At 45.7% G+C, this 26,219-nt stretch overlaps 2 protein-coding genes across 4 annotated transcripts in view; both read left to right on the forward strand.

Annotated features, from left to right (window-relative positions):
• The window catches only part of ZNF592 (zinc finger protein 592), an 84,995-nt gene extending 83,059 nt beyond the window's left edge, over positions 1-1,936 (forward strand). For 2 of the 3 annotated variants that reach the window (XM_054043068.1, XM_054043069.1), the window contains exon 9: positions 814-1,936. In XM_054043068.1, the coding sequence (XP_053899043.1) occupies positions 814-1,275 (462 nt within the window). In that variant the 3' untranslated portion in view covers positions 1,276-1,936. The remainder of the gene's footprint in view (positions 1-813) is intronic. The other variant, XR_008446551.1, reaches the window with a different exon arrangement.
• Positions 1,937-4,547: 2,611 nt separating this feature from the next.
• SEC11A (SEC11 homolog A, signal peptidase complex subunit) lies at positions 4,548-24,262 on the forward strand. The gene is made up of 6 exons (XM_054042818.1): positions 4,548-4,644; positions 6,575-6,684; positions 14,993-15,142; positions 18,390-18,509; positions 23,734-23,791; positions 23,974-24,262. Exons 1-6 carry the CDS (start codon positions 4,594-4,596, stop codon positions 24,022-24,024), a joined length of 540 nt encoding a protein of 179 aa, XP_053898793.1. The 5' UTR covers positions 4,548-4,593; the 3' UTR covers positions 24,025-24,262.
• The last annotated feature ends 1,957 nt before the right edge of the window (positions 24,263-26,219 follow it).

Genomic DNA, 26,219 nt, shown 5'->3' on the forward strand with positions numbered 1-26,219 from the left:
TAGCAGGCATTCAGTGGGACTATATTCCAGTCTCCTCTGCAGCCTTACCTATTTCCATTCATCTTTGTCATCTTCAGCTTCTTCTCCTTCCCAATCCAGTTGGTCACCAGATCAGGCTGTTTTTTCCTTAACAATGTCTCTAGAGAAGCCCTGTGACCCAACCCCCTTCTCCATGCCTTGATCATTCCTTTTCTCAGCTGTTTCAGCCTCCTCTATGGTCCTCCCTACCTCTCACCCTGCCAGTCTATCTCCCATGCTATCGATAAAATAACATACCTCTCCCCTTCTCTGATCATGTTACGTCCCTTTTCAAACCCCTTTGCCTTCCACATCAAGTACAAATTCTTCCCCCTTCAGAGCTCTAGCCCTGTCTTCCATCCCTGTTCTCATTTCTCTCTACTCTCCTTCTAACTCCTCCCAAACCTTCCTTCTAGCTGTTTCCTGTGTCCTCCTCCCACTTTCATCTTTGCACCTTCTGTTCCACCCATATGCATAGAACTCACTGCCCTGGTGCACCACACCACCTGCATCTCCTCCTTCAGATCATTCCAGAGAACCCTTTAACCTGTCCTTCAAGTTCCTTTAAACTGTATGGTGTTTGTTTAATTCTAACTGTGAAAAGGTGGATGAGGTAATATCTTTTATTGGTCCAACTTCTATTGATGAGAGAGACAAGCTTTTGTGCTACACACAGTTCTTCTTTGGGTCTTGGAAAAGTACCAGTGTTGTTGTAGCCATGTTGGTCAATTCAGCAAGTTAAAGTTCTTGCTCTTACGTGGATATAATAACAAAGACATTTTTTACATTTTTTAGGCGAAATCTCCAAAGAGAGTGTCTGCAGATACTCCAGGACAGATGGCAACCACTGAAGCTCCACCAGCCAAAAAACTGAAGACACATTGGAAATGTGCTAAATGTGGATTTGCAACAGATATCAGTACTGAATTTCAGGAACACATACCTCAGCACAAGGCGGACAACTCTACTTCTCAATGCTTGCTCTGTGGCTTGTGTTATACATCTCACATCTCTCTGAACAGGCACCTCTTTATTGTTCATAAAGTAAAAGATCCAGTAGAGGAAGAGGAAAGGGAAAAGTTACAAACAGAGACAAATGAGAATGGACATGAAGCGTATAACAGAGAGACGAACACTACAATGGAGGAAGAAAATAGTTTGAAATGCAAAATGTGCAAGAGTGACTCAGTGCTTTGTACACACAGTCAGAGGTGTGGCCTGGAGGATTCCAGTAGCAGCTCTCAGAACAATCATTAAAATGCTACTAAGATTTAAGAAAAGAACATTTTTTACTCAAAATATTGGGTGGGAGTGGGGCAGATCTTTGAAATATCCTGTTTATTTCTTGGGCTGGACTGTGCTTTCCATTAACTTTTAATTTGTAAGGGAAATAAAAACTGCTTCCACCTCCATAGCACTGAATCTCTGCCACATCAGAGGTGAAAAGAGAAAGCAGGACAAGATACCCCACTGGAACTTGTCTAACTCCTAAGGATGCAGGAGCACTGTCTGAAGCTGCAGTTTTCTTTCTGAAAATGAGCTCTCTTCCTTTGAGTGTGCACTGCCTCTGCCTGGAGCCCCAGTCTTGCCTCCTTTCTTTTAGTTTTCTTCTAGTATTTATGGCTTAAATTCCCCTTCCAACCTTCCGCTTTATCACTCAAATCCATAAGACTGTCAACCAAATATACTTGTCATACAAATCTACGTTAAATCCTTTCCCATCATGCAGCAGATGCAAACCATAGCTTTTGTGTAGGCTACACCGTGCTGTTTCATTGCCCTAGAACAGGGGTGTGCAAACTTTGTGGCCCGAGGGCCACATCTGGGTATGGAAATTGTATGACGGGCCATGAATGCTCACAGAATTGAGGGTTGGGATGCGGGAGGGCTCCAGCTGGGATTGTGGGCTCTGGGGTGGGGCTAGGGATGAGGGGTTGGGGTGCATGAGGGTGCTCCGGACTGGGACCAACGGGTTCGGAGGGCGGGAGGGGGATCAGAGCTGGGGCGGGGGAGGGAGTCAGGGTGGCAGGCACCAGGTGCTGCTTACCTCAAGCAGCTCCCAGAAACAGCGGCATGTCCCCCTTCTGGCTCCTACGTGGAGGTGCGGCCAAGCGATGCTGCACGCTGCCCTGTTCACAGGCGCTGCCCCTGCAGCTCCCATGGGCTGTAGTTCCTGGCCAATGGGAGCTCTGGGGGATGGCACTTGATGTGGGGGCAGCGTGTGGAGCTCCCTGGTTGGCCCTATGCATAGGAGCCGGAGGGGGGATGTGGCGCTGCTTCTGGGAGCCATGCGAAGTGGAGCAAGAACAAGACCTCGACCCTGCTCCCCAGCTGGAGTGCCGGAGTGGGGCAAGCCCCAGACCCCACTTCCCAGAAGGAGCTCAAGGGCCAGATTAAAACATCTAGAGGGCCGCATGTGGCCCCCAGGCTGTGGTTTGCCCACCTTTGCCCTAGAAGTATGCTAGGTTCATCTTCTAGTTTTTCCATGAATGTCGTTTAATCAAGTTGTGTTATAAATTTAAATCACCATAGAAGAGATTTTTTTGCAACCTCAGTCATTTTTAATTGTTTATATAAATATTGCTAAATCATTTATATTTTTAAGTGATTTACAAAGTACAGGATCTCACACAGCAACAAAGGCCTCTACACTGGGGAGTTGCCACAGTTAGCCTTTGGTGGCCAGATACCAATGTAGCTGCACTGCTGCAAACCCTGCTGAAGACAGAGCCAATATAAGATTCAATTAGCAGCTGTGTAGTTTGTCCCAGTTTCAGACAAGAATAATCTGCACAGGTGCATATTGCAGCACATAATAGCTTTGCTTGTCCGCACTATCGAGGATGCACCAGTACTCCAGGGACAGCTGAAATCCCCAAGATAGACAAATATAACCTGCCCGTGGCTGTATCAGCTGGAGTGGTATAATCTATATACTTTCAATCACAGGAATGAAAAACTCTGCAAGAGAAATATACTTAATCTGCTGTAGTTTGTTAGCTCCCCGTTTGGGAGAAAAATACTGAAGCAGATACTGTGATTACAATAAGAAACCTCAGTCTGTTAACACCAGCGTGTGTATTCTTCTGTGCAGCATATAGCAAAATCAGTCTGAGCACTACTAGCAGCAGCTTGAGTAGTATGGAATGCTCCATACGCATGATCAGGCAAGGAAGAGAGTGGCATCTATAAAGGTGTTTGAACTGAGAGAGCACCATACTGTAATGCTTCCAATACTCTAGCTCCTTTGATAGCAGATCTCCCATCTTTACTCAATTTTATAAATTACTTTGGAGACTTTTTATTTCCATATAGTCATATTGACTCTTCACTGTCCATGCTGTTTCTTCATTTGTTCTCTTCACATGCTTTGTGTAATATAATTACTTCAATACAGTTTTTATGTTGAGACAAAATCCTGCTCATTATTGTTCACTATGACGTTTAAATAATTTAAAAGCTATTTATCTTATTGGATTTGAATTGCTTACTTTCTTGTCTTGATGTGTTTTGATACAAACAGTTTGGAACTCTTTGTATTTTTTGATACTGTGTACATTAGCTTAGGGAATGTTTTACAAGGTAGCCTATGTAGAGTAACAATAGCAGGGGTCACTCCCAAGCCATCACATATCTATTTAATCTGCAGTGGCATTTGTGCCTTGCTATAATGTTTACTTCAAACTATTTCAAATAAAAGCATCCAACAATGTGTGGATGGGCTCCATTCTATTATAGGCAGGGTGGGTAAGCCAGTGCAAGGTACGTGTGCCAGCTTGCCTTTCAGGCATTTCCTAACACATACTCTAGTGCAGGGGTTCTCAAACTTCCTTGCATCGTGACCCCCTTCTGACAACAAAAATTACCACATGACCCCAGGTGGGGGGATGGAAACCTGAGCTCACCTGAATCCCACTGCCCCAGGTGTGGAGGCCAAAGCCCAACCCTGCCAGCCTGGGTGGGGTCAAAGCTGAAGCCCAAGGGCTTCAGCCCCAGAGAGGGGCCCTGTAACCTGAGCCACGCTGGCTAGGGATGAAGCCCTTCGTCTTGGACTTTGACTCTGGGCCCTAGCAAGTCTAAGCTAGCCGTACTGACCCCATTAAAACAGAGTTGTGACCCACTTTAGGATCCCAACTGCATTTGAGATCTGCTGCTCTAGTGCTTGCTTTCTCATCCCAGAAGCTTATCATGGTTTCTTCCTTTGATGATGGGTTCCCTACAGCATGACTGAAGATTTTTAGAAAAGTGAGTGCTAAAGGCAGATGTTCTATCTGGTCTGCAGTAGTTCACGCTATAAGCTATACAACTGCCATAGTATGGGCAGGGCGCACTGAAGGGGTGTGGGCAGGGTCAGGGGAATAAAGGCATGTCGGGTCGGGTCGGGTGAGGTCAGGGGCCAATGAAGGGATGTGGGCGGGGCTAGAAGGTGGGGTCGGGCTGATGGCGGAGGAGGGACGGGTGGCGGCGGCGGCGAAGTGCTTTGTGGGCGGGGTCTGGGGCAGGCGCTGCCGGAAGCGGCGCTGCGGCCCGGAAGCGGAAGTGGCGCGCTGGCGGCCGGCGCTGGCGGCTCCCGCGATGCTCTCCCTGGACTTTCTGGACGATGTGCGGCGCATGAACAAGCGGCAGGTGAGGCCTCGGAGCGCCCGGCGGTCTCCGGTCAGGCACCGGGCGTTGCTCTGCTCTCTGGTCCCCGCGCAGCCTGCCCTGCAGGCCCGGGCCCAGCGCCCGTGGGGAGCTTTGGCCTGGGCTGCGGCGACCAGTTGCCGCAGGCCGTGGAGCTACCCAGTATGGCCCCTGGCCACCCAGGCGGTCTGGGGGGGAGCAAGGGCCGGCGCCCCCTTTTCCTTCCGGCCAGCGCCCCGTTCCGCCCGCCCGCGGAGCTGAGCTGGGTGAGGGGCGTGGGGACGGGCTTTGGCTCGTGTGGCTGGTGATGCCCAGCTGTGACTGGCTTTGAAGCCCCCGGCGTTAGTCCCCTGGCCTGAGGAGATTGGCAGTGGCCCTGGGAGTCGCACGGATTTTCTGAATTTTGCTGCAGTGCACTGTCCCCCTCCTCCCCAGGTCTGACCCCTTGCCTATTGTGTGGCCCATCAGTGCAGGAGCATCCCGTTCCTGGGCTTCAGACCAGTGGCAGATTTAGAGTTAGTGGGGCCCTATGCTCAGCTTCATTTTTGGGGACCCCCCACGGGACCCAGCCAAGAAAAAGAACATTCTCTCTTATCTCCCCCACCCCCTGTTTTTCATTCTTTTTTTCCCTAGAACTTTAAGGTTAACTATAAACTGACCGTCTAATCATGCCAGACTTCAAGGGGAAGTTTTTTCAAAATATTTATCCTTTGAGGATCAAAAAGTGCTTTAAACTAAGATTAACTAAATCAATTATTTGAATATTCTTGTGGGGTGGATAAAGAGTATATAGAAATCATTTCCGCCACTGCTGAAAGGTAGCTGCTGTGTTCTACCACAGAGGTAGCTATTTAGCAGAGCACAAAAAGACTACACCACAACTGAAAGGCCAAAACAGAAGAAAACATAATCTCAACTGACTCCATGCCATGCTTTGGGAAATTCCAGATCAGAACCTTTTAGCTCGGGATTTTAATGCTCCAATTACATAAATCTCTATATGTTTGCTTGAAAGTGGCATACATGCATCATATAGTTCATGTTCATTAGTTATAAAGTGCCATACAGAACATGGCACTTCATAAAAATATATTAAGCCTACATCCTTGTGCTAAAAGAGCTTACCTTCTGAGGCTAGCTTATGATTGTGCATTTATCTCTGAGTAACAGGCAGCATGCAGCTGTATTGACCCATGACGAGGCCTGAATGGCACCGAGTTAGACTCAGATTCTCATTGCTTTCTTGCCCACAAACTTGGAGGGAAGTCATTTACTGCAGCCTTTGAAAGGGTGCAAATTCCCCCTAACCCCCACTTTCATGCTTTGTCAGCTTTCCTGGCTGGTGGGGAGGAGAGTTGAAACATCACCCATTCTCTCCCTCCCCCAGTGGGCTGTGCCCGGTTGCCGCACACCAGGCAGCAGCAAGCCGCACGAACGCAGGCCGGAGGACTCAGGAAGAGCAGGGGGCAGCCATGCAGCCGAAGAGAAGCGGCGGTTTCCCCTTCAAAGCGCTGCTTCTCTCTAGCCGGCTGCGCGGCCGCCCTGTACTCCTCCTGCATCCTCCAGCCCCCGTTCGCAGTGCTTGCCGCCACCCGCACCTCCCACCTGCTTCCCTGAGGCTGTGGGTGAGCCTCCCTCCCTGTTCTCCTGCCCCCCATAGCTTCTGCCCCTGCAGTCCAGCCCAGCAGAGTGCGCTGCCTGAGTGCCTGGCCCAGGGGCTCCCTGTTGTTGGGGGGGCTGCGTGCCAAGGCATGGTATGTTTCGTGGTAAATCCGCCCCTGCTTCAGACCTAGCCTGCTTGCAAAGGCAGCGCCTCATAGTCACTCACTTGTTGGAAATCTGTTTTTCTCGTTCTCCACAACGTCACCACCTGTAAGGTTATTACATATCCATGTCTGTGCTCCCATAACCTAGTGTCTTTTTCTTATTGCAGCTGTATTATCAGGTGCTGAACTTTGGGATGATTGTCTCCTCAGCTTTAATGATCTGGAAGGGGCTAATGGTGGTTACAGGAAGTGAAAGTCCCATTGTAGTGGTACTCAGGTAAAAATTGTTTGACTTTCAGACTTCTCATGAGGTGCGGCTAATGGGGCATAACATGGATCTGGCTTTGAGAGGATGGGAGGCTGAATGTTTCCGTTCAGGGAAGGAACACAAATGATTCAGCCTCTATAGCATTTCAGCAACACTGGCTTAAAGATGACTTGGCTGAGAAGCATTCATTCATATATTATTTGAATGTCCAGCATCTCCTATACACTTTTTAGCCAGACTTCCTTTTAGTCTAGTTCTTGTTCTTCATGCACAGAAAATTGCTCATGTGGCTTTAAGCTTACTGGTGGACTCCCTGCTGTTTTACTCATGCCCCTGTATAACATCAGAGTTCAAATCCAAAAACAAGGGAGTGAGAAGTTCAGGTTGCCTTTTTTCAAGAAGGTAGCGTTATAAGGAATAAAACCCCACAGACCTTATGAACCCAGGAAATGCAGAGCTCAGGTGACACTTCTCACACTGTATGGTAAAGCATGTGACTCAGGAAGCTCAAGGCTGTTAGAATCCTATGGGGAGCATTTTTTTTTATAAACACCCGAGATGGACTTCAAATGCTAACACCCACCACGTGCTGGGCCATGTCAGAAGACACAGTCTCTGCCTCAAAGAGCTTACAATCTAGTTCGACTCAGAAGAACAGTGGGGGTGGGGAGAGGGGAGGAGACAAGCAAAGTGAATATTTATATATAAAAATTCAAACTGCCCCTTACTGCCCCTCAATGTAGCTGTTAGATATTAACTTCATGTGGGCATTAGGTAGAAGTGGATCTTGGAGAGGGACTTGCTGGAAGAGTGTACCTATCATGAGTACTGGGACAGACAATAAAAGCCCATCCTCTCAACTGAGGGGAGAGACCCAAAGCCTGGGCAACACATGAGAAATAGGGACAAAAGTAAAAGGTCATAGGGCCAAAACAAGGTATCCAAGGGGGAACACGAATCAGCGAACCCAGGTCAGTGCCCACTGCTCCTCAGAGGAGTCCAAGAAGTTAGTGGATGCTGCCCAGAGATATGGTACAACAAAGGACCAGAAGCAGGCCCCAGAGTTGCAGATCACCCACCACCACCTTTGAGCTTCCTTAGCCTGATCTGGTGGAGGACAAGGAGATCTTACGACTTTGTGGGCCATAGAAGGAAGACAGTGTAGTGGCCTTATGGATGGGTTCAGTGCAGACATTCCAGGTCTAAGTGATCGCATGGAAGTGAGCATGAAGATGTCTGGAAGAAATGACGAAGGAGGGAGGTCATAGGTAAAGTAGAGGTGATGGGGGAGAGGGGTCCTATTGATTCTCTGCAAATTGGGTTACCAGTAAAGCGGTGTATCTATGTTGTAAAGATTATCTTTTCAAAAGGATAGCAACTTGAACTGAAACTAAATTGTGGCATACAATAGAAAATATAAATGCATTATTTTCCTGTGTTCATTGTTTTCCATCTTGCTGCTACATGTATATTTAAAGTACGTGAAGAGCTCTTAATGGCAGTGAAATTGAAATCAATGAGGAAGTCAATGTAACAGATGGAGACATTCAGCAGGGAAACTTATGATTGCTATTAGTGTAACAAATGTGAACAGAATTGTTTAGTGTCTTGGCTTGCGATTGAATGTGCTGTGCTGCTCTCTTGTAACAAGGCTGGGAGTGTGCTGACCACTCTATTTCACGGCCAGAGTTCTTTTTTCTGGCCATCCGATGAGCTAGCTGTAAGACTACAAGGCAAGTTTTCCTTCTCACTTCAGTAGATCTGGCTGAAGGCTATGCATATGACTCCATGGGAAATTCTTTCACATGGCATCTTGACTCTGTGAGCTAAGAAATGCAATAGGAAATGAGTGGGGTTGGTGTCCACAAGTTGTGACTTGAAATAGCTTCCTGTTGCTAAAATTCCTGGGGAAGTGCTATAAAGTAGAACCTCAGAATTACGAACACCGGAGTTCTGAACTGACTAGTCAACCACACACCTCATTTGAAATCGGAAGTACACAATCAGATGGCAGCAGATACAAAACAAACAAATACAGCACTGTACTATGTTAAACATAAACTACTAAAAAATTAAAGGGAAAATTTAAAGATTTGACAAGGTAAAGAAATTGTTTCTGTGCTTGTTTCATTTAAATTAAGATGGTTAAAAGCAGCATTTTTCTTCTGTATCATAGTTTCAAAGCTGTATTAAGTCAATGTTCAGTTGTAAATTTCTGAAAGAACAACCATCACATAACCAGAGTTACGAACATTTCAGAATTATGAACAGCCTCCATTCCCGAGATGTTCGTAACTGAGGTTCTACTGTACCTATTGTGGGTACTGGCTTCCCCAGAATGTACCTGTACTGACTTCACAGGTCCCATTCTCTGGGGACATTAGCTATGCAGCTTGTCAGTGTTTATCATCACGTCACTTTGAAAACAAACTAGTGAAACTTCTATCGCTTACTGCCGATTCCTCAGAGTGCTGATGAGAGGCACTTCAGCCACTTCCCGTTGAGTAAGATGGGAGGCCATAAAGTCACTTTCCCTTTTCACTGAAATGATATCTTCTGACAAGCAACCTTTGCCTAGTATCTCCAGGCACAATGGGAATACATGCAGTGCTTGAAGTACGTTTCCTTTTATGGTGACTTTATTTGCAATTAAAAAGGTTAGGGATGCTGTAATGTTCTGCCATTTACAAGAAAAAAATTGAGTAGGAGTGCCTGCAAAGAGACTGTTTGAGGAACCATGCTGAATCACAAGAACCGATCTCTAGCACAGTCTATCTGAGAACTTGAGAGCCCTTCTATTTTGAGCATATGTGCTAGACAGGATGTGTCTACACTGACCTTAAGGCCTCGTCTGCGCTACAAAGTTAGATTGATGTAAATTACCTTGCATTGACCTACTTGTGCACATATCTACTACAAAATTTTTTCTCTGGTCGACGTTAGCGCCCTGTTTACTGATACAGTAAAATCACCTCTGAAGTCAACACTGCAGGTGTAGATGCTGCATGACCTGTGTTAACCCTAACAGTCCTCCAGCAGCTGTCCAGAATGCCCTATTATCTGTGACAATGACTGCTCTGGCCACAATCTTAAACTCCACTGGACAGGGCTGACAGAGACCAGAATCACCACCTCCTTAAAACCCCCTGCATATTTTTGAAATCCCTTTTCCTGATTGCCCACCTTGGCAAGCACACCTCGCAGCTCACCCTTGTGTGCAGCTGCCCAACTAACTGTCTGCATGCACACAGAGAAGTATTAGATGCGCTTCTGCCTGGTGTAGACAGGAGGTATTGGATCTCACGGGCCTGTGGGGTGAAGAGGCTGTGCAAGCACAGCTATGGACAAGCCTTAGAAACATTGACATCTACAAGCAGCTTGCATGGGGGATGCAGGGAAAGGGTATGACTGGAATCAGCAGCACTGCTGTGTGAAAGTTAAGGAATTTTGTCTGGGATACCACAAGACCAGGGAGCACAACAATGGACCAGGTGTTATGCTGTTGATCTGCTGCTGCTTCAAAAACTGCATGCCATACCTGGCAGAGACCCCACCAGCACCCTGCACACCATTGCGGATACATTGGAGGAGTCTGAGACAGCCCACAACTGTGGAAAAGTGAGGATGACGACGTACAGCCAGGGACTCTGGCAATGCTGCAAACTAGGGCATGCTTGAGACTCTGCCACAGTACCGCCCGGCAAGTGTGGATGAGCCTGGTGAAGTGAAAGAGAGCTCAGATAAGTGTGTGCATACCTTTCCTTGCAGTGTTTAAATGCAAGGATGGTTCCTGGTCCATCCCCAAGTTAACAAGACAGACAAAGGGAACAACTTTTCATTCAAGAGGAGATAGCGTTGTCATCTGTCTTTCGTTGCCCTGGTGGGTTAGACAGTGGGTGGTCCATGCAGCATGCTTTATGTGCATAGGGATGTCCCTTTTGTCTTCCAGAAAGATTTCAATGAAACTTTCATGGAGATACTCTGCAGTCTTCTTCAAAAGGTTTCTAGGAATGGCTGCTTTATTCCTTCCTCCAAGGTAGCATACTTTCCCACGCTGCTCTGCAATGACTTTGGCTGGTACCATTGTAGTAAACAGGCTAGCGGAATATAGGCCAATGTGGTTTTAGGATGCTGTTAGCAGCTGTGTTCTCTGTGCCTTTGTGAGCCTCAGGTGATCAGCTAAAATTACCACTCAATGTGGAAAATAGTGCCAGTGTTCAGTGCCTTTGCCCTATGCCAGCGGTTCTCAAACTATGTTTTAATGGGGTCTCCAGGGCTGTTTTAATGGGGTCTCCAGGGCTGGTGTTAGACTTGCTGGGGCCCGGGGCTGAAGCCCAAGCCCCACTGCCTGGGGCCAAAGCCGAAAGGCTTCAGCCATGGGTGGTGGGGCTCAGGTTACAGCCACACACACACTCCCCTCCCTGACCTGGGGCTGAAGACCTTGGGGTTTGGCCCCCTGTCTGGGGCAGTGGCTTTAACTTTGCCCCACCCAGGGCAGTGGGGCTTGGGCAGGCTCAGGCTTCGGTCCCCCCTCCTGGGGTCAATGTAATAATTTTTGTTGTCAGAAGGGGGTTGCGGTGCAATGAAGTTTGAGAACCCCTGCACTATACTCATACCCATGGAATAGGGAATGAACTTCTATGGGTACTTCTTCACTACCCGCCGTATCGGCGGATAGCGATCAATTTATCAGGGATTGATATATCGCGTTTCGTTAAGACGCGATATATCAATTCCCGAACGTGCTCCCCGTCGACTCCGGAACTCCACCGGAGCGAGCGGCGGTAGTGGAGTCGAAAGGGGAGCCGCGGCCATCGATCCTGCGCCGTGTGGACCCCAGGTAAGTCGATCTAAGATACTTCGACTTCAGCTACGTTATTCATGTAGCTGAAGTTGCGTATCTTAGATCGATCCCCCCCCCCAGTGTAGACCAGCCCTATATCTTCATACAACAGAAGATTCTTCTCCCAAACCTGGTGATAATATTTACTGTGGCTGGGGCCAGAGAGTGGTGCTGTACCAAGGCGATCCAATGCTGAAATGTTAATAAGCATTTCTTCAGGGCTTATGTGAATAATGGATGTGTCTGTAAATTTGATGTCACATCTCTTTTTTATCAGTAGCTTCTGTCATGGCAGCCTTGAAGGGTGTCCCCTCCACACCCTCAGAATGCCTGACCCTGAGGAGGAGGTGAAGGAAGAGGACTATAGAGGACATGTCCAGTGAAATCCTACAAGCCAGTGTTGCATCAGACCAGGAAGAAAAGGCTTGGAGGGCCAATATGAATGACAGCGTGGAAAAGGACAGGGGATAGTAGGAAGGCCCAAGAGTCCCAGCAAGACAAGGAGCAGGAAAATACTCCAGGACGTTATGGGTCTTCTCACGTAGCAAACACAAAGGCTACTGGTCCATAATTCCTGGACACTCCACCCTTTGCAGTCCTTGGAGAACTCCATGATTGCTGCTGCTCCCTACACCTTTCCAACATACCCATGGCATCATGAGGGCACATGCCTACCATTGCCTATGCCTACCACTCCACCCTGGGAGACAACAAGGAAGACCACAGCCTCACATACTGACCTGCAAGAACGGCTGGTGTGTGTGGGCCCACGATGAACTACGTTTGTGCACTCAAGTGGACGTGTGTTTACTTAGTTTCTAATTTTAAATTTTCACCCCATTAAGTTATGTTAAAAATCTGTATAACATTGCCTGTGGGGTGTTTTTGCACATTGATTTTCTGCACTATTTATTCCCATTCAAAGTTTTGTTTTTGGAGAACCAAATTAACTTAGTTCACAAATGCAGAATGCATAGTGGTAGTCAAAGCAAACAATACTTGTAAATGCAAACCAAGCACCATAGAACTCACAGCTTCAGTAAAATGAACAGTCATAGTTATAAACGTACAGAAAGCATTATGCAATTCTTTGAGGCACCCAAAGCTCCAGGCCCAGAGAACACTTCCACACAAAACACTGCTGTAACTGATGACTAAAATGAATTTTCAAAGCCTCCCTCAGTCGCATAGCTCCATATTGTTTGGGCTCTTCAGAGTCAGCAGACAGCCTGCCCTCCACTCCGATGGAAGCTTCTTTTCCTCCTTTGCCTGACCGATACTGTGCAGAACACAACAGGCAGCTATAATCATGGGTTTTCCATGAGAAAAATATCCCAATCTGTTGAGTAAACACCACCAGTGCCCCTTCAGTTGTCTTTCTGCATCTGCTGAGAGTTGGATCTTTCCTCGGTGCTGTCCACCTGCCCAGTGTAAGGCTTCATGAGCCAGTGGAGCAAGGGATAGGCTGGGTTCCTCAGAATCACTGTTGGTATTTCAGTAGTGCCAATGGTAATCCAGGGGTCAGGAGAGAATATCCTTGGTTGCAGTTTTTGCAAAAGTCCTGTTTTCGTCAAGATGGGAGCAATCATGCACCTTCTCTGACCAGCCCAAATTGATATCTATGAAGCATCCCTGATGATACACCAGCACTGGCATAATCATAGAAAAGTAGCCCTTTCTGTTGATGTACAAGACGAGCTGACACCAAAACAGGGATGTGCATGCCATCTGCCGCCCCAGTGCAGTTTAGGAATCCCGTTGCTGCAGATCCATCCACAGTGCTGAGAGTCACAGTCCTGCATAGCAGAAGACTATTAATAGCCCTGCATACTTGCATCACCAACAGCTCACACCAGATTTCCCAACTCCAAAATGATTTCCCACTGACCAGTAGCAATCCAACATTGCAAACTTCCAGAGCATGATTGCCACTCGCTTCTCTATTGTCAATGCAGCTCTCATTCTGTTGTCCATGCACTGGAGCGCTGGGATGAGCTCGGCACACGGACCCAGGAATGTGGCCTTGCATACCAAAAAGTTCTGCAGCCAATGCTCATTGTCCCATAGCTGCATTAAGATGTGCTCCCACCAGTCAGTGCTCATTTTTGGGGGCCCAAAAGCTGCTCTCCACCATCTGCAGCTGCTCCATGAATGCCACCAACAACCTTGAACTGTTCTTTACAATGTTGCTCAGCAAACTGTTCTCAAAGAAATCCTCATGTCCACCATTGTTGCTGTACTTTCTGTGGGGCTGCAAGTACAGGAGAATCATGCGTCTTGTGTTCTCAACATTTGTGAGAACAGTGCAAAGCTCTGTGCTTCTGTCAGAGTGGGATTTTTTAAAAAGGTGGGGAAATTGTGGGATATGGATGACATTATGGGATGGAGAAAGTTGCATGCTGAAAACTTGACCCCTAGCTCCTGCAGATCCTTGGGTGAGTCATTACTATCCCACAACACATTGCAAAAATTCCCCAAAAGGCATTGCAGCAGATGGCACACTGAATGCATACTTGTGGTGCACTGCACTTTACATCACACAAGTTCTCTGGGTGAATATGTGTAGCGTCAATGGAAGCAGCCAAGTATGCCCACACCAAAGCGATATGCATGCAGACAAAGCTTGCGTCAGCTGAAGTCTGTAGCATAGACGTGGCCTAAAACTTCCCACCGTTGCAGTAGTCCTGGTGCAGCTCTAGCAGTGGGGAGAAACAAGTTGCTGGTGGCCACCAGCCTCTTTGCCACTGAGAGTAAGTCTGGATACCAGAGAGCCTTGCCTGATTGGCATGGTGGTAGTAACACTGATGGCTGCCTGTGCTTTATCTCTAGTAGAGCTGCACCAGTGGCAGTGCAGTGGTGGGAAATCAAAGCATAGTGTGGGTGAAACTGAAGTGTCTTGGCTTCAAGTATTTTCCTCAGGGACTCTTAGTTTTGCGGGGGGAGCGAGGGGGTAGACTTTATGGATACTTTGGGTGATGAGCAATAAGACATTACAATTACATTGTCTTGATATATAGGTGCATATCTTCATACCAGATTAACTGTGTTAAGCAACATATTGTATATTGATCACATCTTGTTTTATCATTAACATTCCCTTTTTTTCCAAAATTATTTAAACATGACCTTAACATGGTGTATGTATGTTTGGAATGATTCATATTAACATTTTGGTTTTTTGGGGTGAAGCTGTATGTTTTGTAGGGAAAGGAAGGGAGAAAGTCTCAAGAGAATAGAAAGAAAGGAAAGGCAAGTGGAGGAGAGGGCATGTAATTTAATTATCCTCTGTATATATTTGTCTTGATTGTCTTACAGCTATGGGATTACTCAAAGCATCTCAGTGATTTCAGTATTTCGATTGTTTTCCTAAGGGAGGACATTCTGGGGTTTACTTGAAACCATATAGATTTCAAACACTGATTCTAGTTTTTCAAATGTCCTTGTTTCATAACTGCTATTTTCCTTGTCTTACAGTGGCAGCATGGAACCTGCTTTTCACAGAGGAGATCTTCTGTTCTTAACCAACCGAATTGAAGATCCCATCAGGGTGGGAGAAATCGTGGTCTTTAGGATAGAAGGAAGAGAAATTCCAATAGTTCATCGAGTCTTGAAAATTCATGAAAAGTACGTATAGCGTCTGGGTGATGATTGTATTGCAAATGTCTGTAGCTGTGTCACCTTGGGCTGTGCTTATCTCACAAAATATTCTGGTTGGTAAGTGGATGGGAGACATCAAGGAAAGCCCGGGTGCTGCAGGAAGTGCTGTGAAGGCTCTTACCTCAACACTGACCCGGTGTCCTACCAGAGTGCCAGGAAATAGCGTGCTGCTGGAAGGGTCTTCATGCAGATGAATTACAGTCAGGTTCTGATTACTTGTGCTAAAGATCTCTTGCCATTTTTCATAAGGTGAAGGCTAATCCTGGAGTCCTGACCCCAACTACGGGCAATTCTGCCTCCCTTAACTTCTTCTGCAACATTACTGGAATACAGTACTGTTCATTTCCTGTCCCATACTGCTGGGTAGTGTTCATATTCTCTGTTATGTAGCTCCTCTGTTCTGCCCCAGAGGTGATTGCATTTCAGTGGTGAGTGAAGTGACTTCTATATATTTAAAGTTTTGAGATCCTTTAGATATATGTAGTGTGTTTAACTTAAAACGTGTTGGTTTTTAATATGCCAGTTCTCTTGTTCTCATTCTGGGACAGAGTAAATCTACCTTTGGAAGGCCTGATTACCTGGACTATATATCATTCCTTCTCTGTAAACCTTGAGCCAGCGTGAGTCTTGCATTTTGTTCTGGAGTGGGGGAGATGGTCATTCTGATTTGTTCCTTGAGCAAGTTCTGGGCCAGCTTCCAAGAAAACACCATCCTGTGTTCATGAGACTCCCTCTTCCATGTTTCCAGTGGCTGGTGGTGGTGGTCACACATGGGGGCAGTTCCTCAGATAACTTGGGCCAGTCCCGTGGAGGGATTTGAGAATAAGCTCTTAAATTGGATCCTATATTCCATGGAGAGCCAAGGCAGAGAGTGGTTTCTAGAGGTGATGGGCTCCCAGTAGGTGGTGGTGCTGCATCCTGAATAACTTGGAGTTTTATCAGGACTGATGGAGTCATTCCTAGATACAGTGAATTGTAGTAATGGAGTATGATGGTCACATGTGTGAGAATTACTGTGGCCAAATCCCTTTGATAGATAGGGTGGCTTTCCACCTTCAGCCTCAATGCAATTCTAATAGCTACAGCTATGTTGGTACCTAGAAACAGTAGAATGTAGAATGACCCCAACGTTGTAAATCATCTCGACATCTGGAGGGTAGGATGCCTCAATGGTGGGGGTGATGTTAGTCGTGATGAGTTCTAAAAAGTGCTTCCTTCCCCACCAGCATGATCTGTCTTGCCAGACTTCAGTTTCAGCCAGCTGCTCTCCTTGTGCAGCCCCGCTTAACTCTCCTCTCAGGGTGAGTTCCAGATCTGCTAGTTAATAGAACCAGTCTTTTTCTATTGATTTATTTATACAAAAATCTTGATCAATAAAGGAAACACACTGTGATATTTTTAGTCTCTTCTCAGAGTAGAACTGCACTTGGACCTCCAGTCTCCTTCTGCATGCAACGAGTGCAGGTGTGGCTGAGATGTGGCTTCTTTACTAAACTTTCCTCTTCCTTCCCAAACTTCCCATCCTTGACTTCACTTCAGAGTTAAACATTTTTTAAAGAATGATATGAATGTGTTCAGCTGTTGCTGAGCGTTGAGATGGCCATGGATGGACTGTAGGCAAGGCCTTGTGCTTTGCATTCTGTGGAATCCTCTCCCTTTCCCAGAATCTCAAGTTACATTTAGAAATAAAATCTAGTCCTCATGTTTGTAAAGAGAACCTTTAAAGCCATGAGCAGTGTGAAGCAGAGCAGACAGCCTGAAGCAATGGGTCTGAGGTCTAACCAGACACATTCATTTCAATGGGTGTTAACTCTGAAACCTAAAGATAACCATTTAATTTTTGACATTTCTGTCATCACCAGCAGCGAGTTCGAGTATTTACCCTAGAGTTAAGCTGCCTCCTGTTTCTCCCTAGATACCAAAAGTCCCAGCTGTTCTATACCCAGTGGCCAAAATTTCTAGCTTCCTGATTTACAATTTCCATTGTGTAGTAATGGGCTGTCAGTATGAGACTCTGTAGCCTATTGAAAACCAAAAATGCGCAGATTCTTATCTTTCTCTGACTCCAGATCAAATCTCCTTCGTTTACAAAGGAAAGTGTGTTCTACCCATCAGCCCTACAAAGTCCTTCTGGACTAAGAACTAAACTGGATTCATTCTCTACCTCCAGAGGTAAAGATTCTGCTGTCAAAATTAACTTAACAGTTCTATCGCTATGTGAGACAGGCTAGAATCCAGTTCCCTCTCCCAGAGCTTGGATAAGGATGAGAAGCTGTGGCAACTTATGTTTAGCACTCAGGTCAGCTGCGTATTCTGATAGCTAGTTTTTCCAGGGTTCAGATCTGCACTGCGAGAAGAAGCTACCGTTGCATGATCCTTTTTGAGAGCAGACCTGCACTGTAACACTCCTATTTTGACATTCTTACGTGTTGCTGAATTACAACAATAAGCTCTCTGAGGCAGCCTTCATGTACTGTACCTATGACAAGGCTGTCAGTACCTAGGACACTTTAAGGACGCTCCTGCTGCTACTCGAATGCAGCTGGCTCTGCGTTCCTCTTGGACTTTCTTCTTCTTGGCTGCAGACAGTGTCAGAGCACCAGTAGGTTCGAGTGTGGTGGAGGGAGTGCACACAATGAAGAGCTTCCACATGCTTTCCTGCAGGTGATTGATTTGATGGTAGGCTTGCAAATTGGGAAGCTCATGACATGCTGAACCAAGCCATAAGAGCAGCTCCAGTTGGCACATGCTTTCAGAGGACCATTCACAAGTGACTGGAATGTGCCGAAGCCCAGTTGATAGCACCGTTTTATGGACTGCCACTTGGAAATATGCATCACTTGGGAGCTCTAAAAAATGGAAGGAAATAGGAGACACTACAGGTCGAAAGGGAGGCAGAAAGGATCAGAAGCAGGAGAGAAATTACTGAGAGAGAAGCAATCCCATCAGTGCCATCCAGAAACTCTTAGGAAAGAACATCAATGTGTTGGAATTAGTGGAGCCAGGAGCGCTCTCTCTCTTGTGTTTTAAATGTTTCTAAATATTTAATCTGCCCTTCAAAAAGGGCTTTGAAGGGGGAGGGTTCCATTTGGCTGGGACCTCTGACAAACCTGTGTGTTTGAAATGTTTGTATAGCTTAGTCCCTGCAGTCGTTGTACTTGCTTGGAATAGCTGTGTGGCTCATCTGTGACCTGTGGTCTCTTTTCTTTGTAAGGCAAAATGGAGACATCAAATTTTTGACAAAGGGAGACAATAATGCCGTTGATGACAGAGGGCTGTACAAACAAGGGCAGCACTGGTTGGAGAAGAAAGACGTGGTGGGGCGAGCAAGAGGGTAAGTGAAGCTATCCAGCAGAGGAGGGTATGCTCTGACCAGTGCTTGTCTCCAGTGTGAGCTGGAAAATGCCTTCTTCTGTTGAGCTCTTCCCTGTTGGGGTTTCTGTGGTTTTTGATTAAAGTGGCGTGTCAGCAAGTAATGTGTGGAATTGAGTAACAAAGGCAAGTTCACTTCTTGGCTTGCCTTGACCAAAGGTATCCATGTGTGAACTGCCCTCCAGGTTTCTGCTCATTTCCTGTCTTGGAGGTGGATGAGCTGTCATGTAGCCTCTTCCAGAACTCAATTAAAGCTGATCTGCAATAGGAGTGTACCCTTTCACTGCTTTATGATGGATAAAGAAGGCTGAAAAGGCTTTTTACATTCAAAATTCAGGTCTTGCCTGCCTGATGACATTTGTGCCAAAACTGCACTAGGTCCCTAGACCATGAAAGTTCAGCATCTGAAGATGGCGGGGATTTTTTAGTCAGGCTGCTTAAAGTTAATGTCTATTTAACTTTAATGCTTAATGAACAGTTGGGAGAAATGCCATCTCTGCCAAAGGTTCAATGCTTCTTTCAGTTACGGCACAAGAGCTCAAGAAACATCCCTGAGAACCCAAAGACATTCCCAGCAAAACTAGGGATTCATAAACTCATTATTTTTGATAATTACAATAGAAAGCTTTCAGGCTTCTTTTACCCACGATAAAGAATCAAGTAAAGGCACAAGCTTAACTTAAAAAAAAATCACCAAGTTAATATCAGTAGCACTTGGATGAAAATTTTCAAAGGGGAGTACAAAAAGTCTTTTGACTAGAGTTGAAGATCAAATAGCTTAATGACTTGTTGATGCTAAATACTAAAAAGGCTTTTTGTTGCTTTCAGGCAAAGCATACTGGTGTATTGAAGAGTGTTTATATTTATTTTCTTATAAAATTAATCATTTTAGCTTCATTAAAAGAAATGATTGGCTGACTGAACTTTGGAAGGCATAATGCTAAGATTTAGCCATGGATATTTTTAGTAAAAGTCATGGACAAGAAACAAAAATTCACGGCCTGTGACCTGACCATGGCTTTCACTATAAATATCCCTGACCAAAACTTCACAGCTTCTGGGGTACTGCTGCTCTGGGGGAGCTATGGGGCCAGTGGTGGGGACTGACTGCCTCCCACCACCTGCTTGTATGAGGTCTCTGGAAACCACTGCTCCCGTGGCCTCCGGCGTGGCCCTTGGGACCGCTGCTGCTCCAGTGCCCCAGCAGCCATCTGAGCAGCTGGCTCCAGGGCCGCACCAGCAGTGGCCGGTGCTGCTGGCTCCAGGGCCACCCCGAGGTCCGTGCCAGCAGCAGCCGGTGTGTCAGGCCATCCCAGGGCCAGCTGTAAGTGCTAAACTTCATCTAAATGTTCTCTCGACTGTCTGGGAGATTGGAGTCCATTGTACCCAGATCTCTGCCTTATCTGGACACTTGTCCATTACAGAGCCAGTCTAAATATTAAAGTATGCACAGCCCGCAGCACAGGCCTTAGGCTCCACTCTCCTACAGCTGGAACCAGATGGTGACCTGAAGAGCTAGTTAAAGTTTGGGTGTCCCCCAAAGAATCTCCTTGGTAGAGCTCTAAAATCTTCAGGCCTGTCTTTTGTGTCCCAGTGGACATTAAGGGTGGAAAGTTCATTTCTCAGGCCTACCCCAAAATGGCAAATGCTGGCTCTACTTTTGGTGTCAAATCTATGCAGAGTCCATCTGTCCCAAAACTTCCAGGTGTCTTAGACGCACTTCATAGTAGTGTGACGTTGCACTCCATATGTTTTATGGAAATATGCTTATAAGTGTGAATATGATGTAACTGGAATATGCTTTATGCAAAAGGTCTCTTGTAAGGTATGATAACAAAGGTTATAACCTACTGAATATAGTCCTCCTATTTGTATGTATCATTCTTGTGTCTGAAGCTAGAAATATGAAGTATAACTCTGAGGTCCTATTGTAATTATGCGAAGTATGGGCCATTAATGGTGGTTTAGAATCTTGATGGCTCCCATTGACTAGGACAATTGGTTTAAATGGCTCTGCTTACTTACAAACCTTCCTCTGTACCTATTGGCCAGCCCAGGAAGAATGGAGGCTGGGGTCTCACAGGACATGTTATCATGTCACCTGATACTGGAATCCATCTTAAATCTGGTACTTTTCCTTTTAGAAGGAGGGGTGGGAACCCCCCCTTTGGGACCCGGAGAGACAAAAGATTCCCGCCTTGTGCCAGAGCTATAAAAGGGGGTGGAACAGAACAAAGAGGGCCGCCAGTCATTAGAACACCCCTGCTTTCCACCTAAGATATCTGCTGAAACTAACAAGGACTGTACCAAGGGAAAGGATTGGGCCCAGACTAGAAAGGTGTCTAGTCTGTGAAAGAAGCTTATTGGAATATCTCTGAGGGTGAGATTTTACCTGTAATCTTAATGTATTAGGCTTAGACTTGCGTGTTTTTGCTTTATTTTGCTTGGTGACTTACTTTGTTCTGTCTGTTATTACTTGAAACCACTTTAATCTTACTTTTTATACTTAATAAAATCACTTTTGTTTATTAATGGACCCAGAGTAAGTGATTAATACCTGGGGGAGCAAACAGCTGTGCATATCTCTCTGTGTTATAGAAGGCAGACAATTTGAGTTTACCCTGTATAAGCTTTATACAGAGTAAAACAGCTGGATGTCTGGGTGCTGGAGTCAAATGACCTGCTGAGCAGTTTTTAGTTAAAGTCTGCAGCTTTGGGGGCATGGACCAGACTTGTGTTGCAGCAGGCTAGAGTGTCTGGCTCAACAAGGCAGGGTTCTGGAGTCCCAAGCTGTCGGGGAAAATGGGCTCAAAGGTAATCGCAGCACGTCAGGTGACAGCCTCAAAGGATATGTGCACAGCTGACTGCTTTGAGATACTGGTAGTGATTTTAAGTGAGTTTTAAGTGTGGTGGCTGGAGAACAGACAAAGTGGTTACTGATTTGTTATTTTCTGTTTGCTTATTTCGGGAAAGTGACGTAGGAACAGAAAAACAGGAAAATGAGTGAAAGCAGTGAAGCGATTGCGAAGTTGGAGCTTTTTAGGCTGCAAGTTGCAGAAAAGGAGAGGGAGCACCAGAGATTATTGCAACTGAAAGAACTGGAGATAAAAGAAAAAGCGAGAGAGAGGCAGCAAGCTCAGGAGGAAAAGGAAAGAGAGAGGCATCTAGCCCTGGAGTTAAAAGACAAAGAAATTGAGGCCCAGAAACAGGCTCAAATTGAAGTACAAAAAGCTGCCCACCAGCAAACCCTGGATTTAAAAGACAAAGTAATTAAGGCCCAGAGACAAGTCAAAATTGACCCAGAAGCATGAACTGGCTGTAATGGAGTGGAAGAGACAAAACTCTTCAGCAGCTGGCTCCACTTCCCCAACAATCCACAAATGGGAATGGTTATGCCTGCAATATGTTGAATCCAGTGATATTGCTGAATATTTCATCACCTTTGAGAGACTGTGCACTCTCCATGTGATTCCTGAGGATCAAAAAATGACTACATTGATTGCAAAATTGACTGGGAGAGCTCTGGACGTATTCAGTAAGATGCCTATTGCTGATGCTTTCAAACTATGGTAAATTTAAGGAACTGGTTTTGAAACAGTTCCACATTACACCTGAAACCTACAGGGTAAAATTCATGAGTCTTAAGAGGGGATCTGGATTAAGTAATGTGGCCTGTGTAAATGAAATGAGAGATTTGTTAGACAAGTGGGTGAGGGGAAAAGGCATTACAAGCTTGGAAGAAATGTGTGATTTGGTTACTCAGGAACAATTCCTGAATATGTGCAGTGATGATGTAAAACAGAATTTGTGGGACAAAAAGGTGGATGCAGTGGGTGAATTAGCTGGGTTTGCAGACTCTTATGAGCAATCACAAGCCGCAATTAAACATAACACACTGGCAGAGGGGTGTAGGGTTGGTGGAAAGCAGAATCACTGTTTTACCCCTGAGAAAAAGGAGGCTGGGCGTTCACCTCCCCATTCCCCTGTTCTCGTCCCAAGTCTCCTGTACAAGCAAAGGAGCCCAGAAGGTAAGTCCACTGGGCACCTGAGGAATAACTGTCCTGGGCTGAGAGGGGACGGGCACCAGGTAACACATGAAGTTGCTGCTTCTCAGAGCACAGGGGTATTCCAGGCTACTGCCTCTTACCGCACAGGATTTGTAAAGGTTGCTTCTACACAAGCAAGCAGTGAGCATATGCATGCTGTTAAGCTTAATGGCAAAGTGAGCCAAGGGTGCAGGGATACTGGTGCAGAGATTTCTGTGGTCAGGAGGGACTTCATCCATGAGAAGGATTTATTACCAGGAAAAATGGCAGAATTAGAATTGGTGGGAGGTTATAAGGTCCTTGCATCTTTAGCTGAGGTACACATGGAAACTGGTGACTTGCAGGCTGCGGTGGCACACAATTTTGCACAGTTTCTACTGAGGAATGATTTTTTTGATGTGGCAGAATCTGTCCCAGGGTTTGCTAGAATTATTATAGAATATGAACCACTGATTTATATGACAAACGGGATAGCGGAAATAGAGGGGCTTCAGAAACCAACCAGAATTGTTAGAAGCTTGGAAAAACTCCCGTATGAGGAGACTGCAAAGATTATGGTTGCTTACCTTAGCGTAAGAGAGTAAGAAGGGGCATGATAGTTATACAAAATGATGAATGCTGTAGAGAAGGTACAACAGGAACTCTATCTTCCTGTCTCATGATACAAGAACACTGGGACATGCAGCGAAACTGAGATGCTGCAAACTTGAAACTGAAGAAAAATTCTTTTTTAGCAATGCATAATTAGCTGGAGAAACTGATTGCCCCAAGATATCACTGAGGCCAGGAGCTCACAGGGTTGAAAAAATGTTGGAGATTTATGGACAACAAGAATACCCCAAGTTTTAATACCAGGGCTTTAAAACAAAAACCAAGAACTTGGGAAGGGAGGAAACCTGACTGCTTCAGAGCTTAACCCAGCCTATTGCCTAAAGAGGGTTAAGGAGGAAGCTTTCCCTAGGGGAGGCTTTGCATCTTCCACTGAAGCAACTGTTCATAGAGAGTATCCTGTGCTTGATGGAGCACTCCTGTCATCCAGTCTGGCAATTTCTTTGTGCATATTCCAGGGCACAACTTAGCCTGTGAAATCTTCAGTGGAAACTATCTGAAATAAGTGATTTTTTTTTTTCTCTCTTGTAGATTTGTCCCCTACATTGGAATTGTGACTATTTTAATGAACGATTACCCCAAATTTAAGGTATGACATACTTATTTTTGTCACATTACACTAAGAAATGATTTTCTTGTTGGTTTGCTGAGGAAGCTTCTACGCACACAAGCTAAACTGTACTTAGTGGCAGCTCTTCTAAGCATGTTTATTGTTTGTCTGTAGAGCTGAATGCACATTCTGATTGGTGATTCTACTGCTTTGTTTTTCAGTATGCCGTCCTCTTTTTACTGGGCTTATTTGTGCTGGTCCATCGAGAGTAGCCCAGTTGCACTGAAGTTCCTAGCGAAGATGCCATGTTTTTTGTAACCAAGCGTTTTGAGTAGAGAATGGCCTGATGTGTGGTGAGAAAGGAAAATGTACATTTCAATGCTTCTTAGCAGTTTGGGTTTGTTTTTTTACGGTGTAAGGAAGAATGTTAATCTCAGTATTTCCAATGGCTTGTCACATTTTAGCCTTTTTGTACATCGGTGAGTTTTTATATTAAAAGTCGAAGCCAAATGTTGTGTTTTGTGTTTTGAAGCTGAGCTTCATTTCTGAAGTGCCTAAACAAGCATTCTCTAGCTCGGTGCCGCTCCTGGCTGCGAGTGACCCCCTCCAGTTTATAGTTTGACAGTGGGGATGGTGGTCTAGAGGCGACTGCCTTTTTTTCAGAACATGAATAAAATATTTTGCATATCCTCTAAAATGATACCTGCCACGTTCTTGTTTTAAAAATGGTTGGAATGCAAATTCTTCCAAGGCCTCATTGGAAAGGCCCAGGAATTTGGTGTTGTCTTAGGAATTAAACTGTCGTTTGTTTATATGTTGCAGTAAAATAGCAGCTGTCACTTTAACTTTCTTTTTATGCGGTAAACCGTTCATATCTTTGGATATCTTAAAATCCTATTAAAATAATGTGCGTGTCTTGGACTGTGGGTAGGAGCTGCTTCATCCACCACTGCAATGGAACCACCACATTGGAGGACCACAATGGCTGCTCAGCAGTGCACAGTGACGCTGAGCAGCCAAGGAACTTGGATAAGAACATCAGAACGGCCATACTGGGTCAGACCAAAGGTCCATCTAGCCCAATATCCTGTCTTCCGACAGTGGCCAATGTCAGGTGCACCAGAGAGAATGAACAGAACAGGTATCAAGTGATCAATCCCCTGTCGCCCATTCCCAGCTTTTGGCAAACAGAGGTTAGGGACACCATCCCTGTCCATCCTGACCCTATCCTTCATGAATTTATCTAGTTCTTTTTTGAACCCTGTTATAATCTTAGCCTTCACAACATCCTCTGGCAAAGAGTACCACAGGTTGACTGTGCGTTGTGTGAAAAAATACTTCCTTTTGTTTTTTTAAACCTGTTGCCTATTAATTTCATTTGGTGACCCCCCTAGTTTTTGTGTTGTGAGGAGTAAATAACACTTCATGACTGGTGTGGAGAAAGAAAATAAGGATTTTATAGACCTCTATCATATTCCCCCTTAGTCATCTCTTTTGCAAGCTAAAAAGTCCCAGTCTTATTAATCTCTCCTCATATGGCAGCTGTTTCATACCCGTAATCATTTTTGATGCCCTTTTCTGAACCTTTTCCAATTCCAATATATCTTTTTTGAGATGGGGTGACCAAATCTGCATGCAGTATTCAATATGTGGACATACCATGGATATATATAGAGGCAATATGTTTTCTGTCTTCTTATCTATTCCTTTCTTAATGATTCCCAACATTCTGTTCACTTTTTTGACTGCCGCTGGACATTGAATGGATGTTTTCAGAGAACTATCCACAATGACTTCAAGATTGCTTTTTTTTGCGTGGTAACATCTAATTTAGACCCCATCATTTTATAGATTATAGATAGATAGGAAATACCCAGTTATAGCTGAGGGGTGGGTAGGATGCAGTTACCCAGGCTGGGGTTTGTCCAGGCTACAGAAGTAAATTTCCCTACAGTTGTGAAATGTGCTGTGGGATCTTCGGTGATCACAATTGCTCTAGCCCTGTTTTATAGCTCCTCCCAAAGATGGTGGTAGCAGCACAGTACCCCTTTGAGTGTTAGGATAGTTGGGGGGTAGTGCTAACGTAGGCCTTGGCTATACTTGCAGCTGTACAGTGCTGTGAGTTAAACCTGTCTTCGTACAGCTGAGTAGGGAAAGCGCTGCAGTCTGTCCACATTGACAGCTGCCAGCGCACTGTCATGGCCGCAATTGCAGCGCCATTGGGAGCGGTGCATTATGGGCAGCTATCCCACAGAGCACCTCTTCCCATTCTGGCGCCGTGGATTGTGGGAAGGGGGCGTGGGTGCGGGGGATTCTGGGTCCTGTCCCAACGCCCTGTGATGCATCGCTTCGCTTCCCAGAAATCCCTTTGTTTCCGTCCACCTTTGGCACCATCTTTCAACGGTTTCTGTGCAGTGCAATCTGTCTGCGGGAAATGGAGCCTGAACTGCTGAGGCATATGCTGACG

The sequence above is a fragment of the Malaclemys terrapin genome, chromosome 10 (genome assembly GCF_027887155.1).
Source record: "Malaclemys terrapin pileata isolate rMalTer1 chromosome 10, rMalTer1.hap1, whole genome shotgun sequence".
NCBI lineage: Eukaryota > Metazoa > Chordata > Testudines > Emydidae > Malaclemys > Malaclemys terrapin.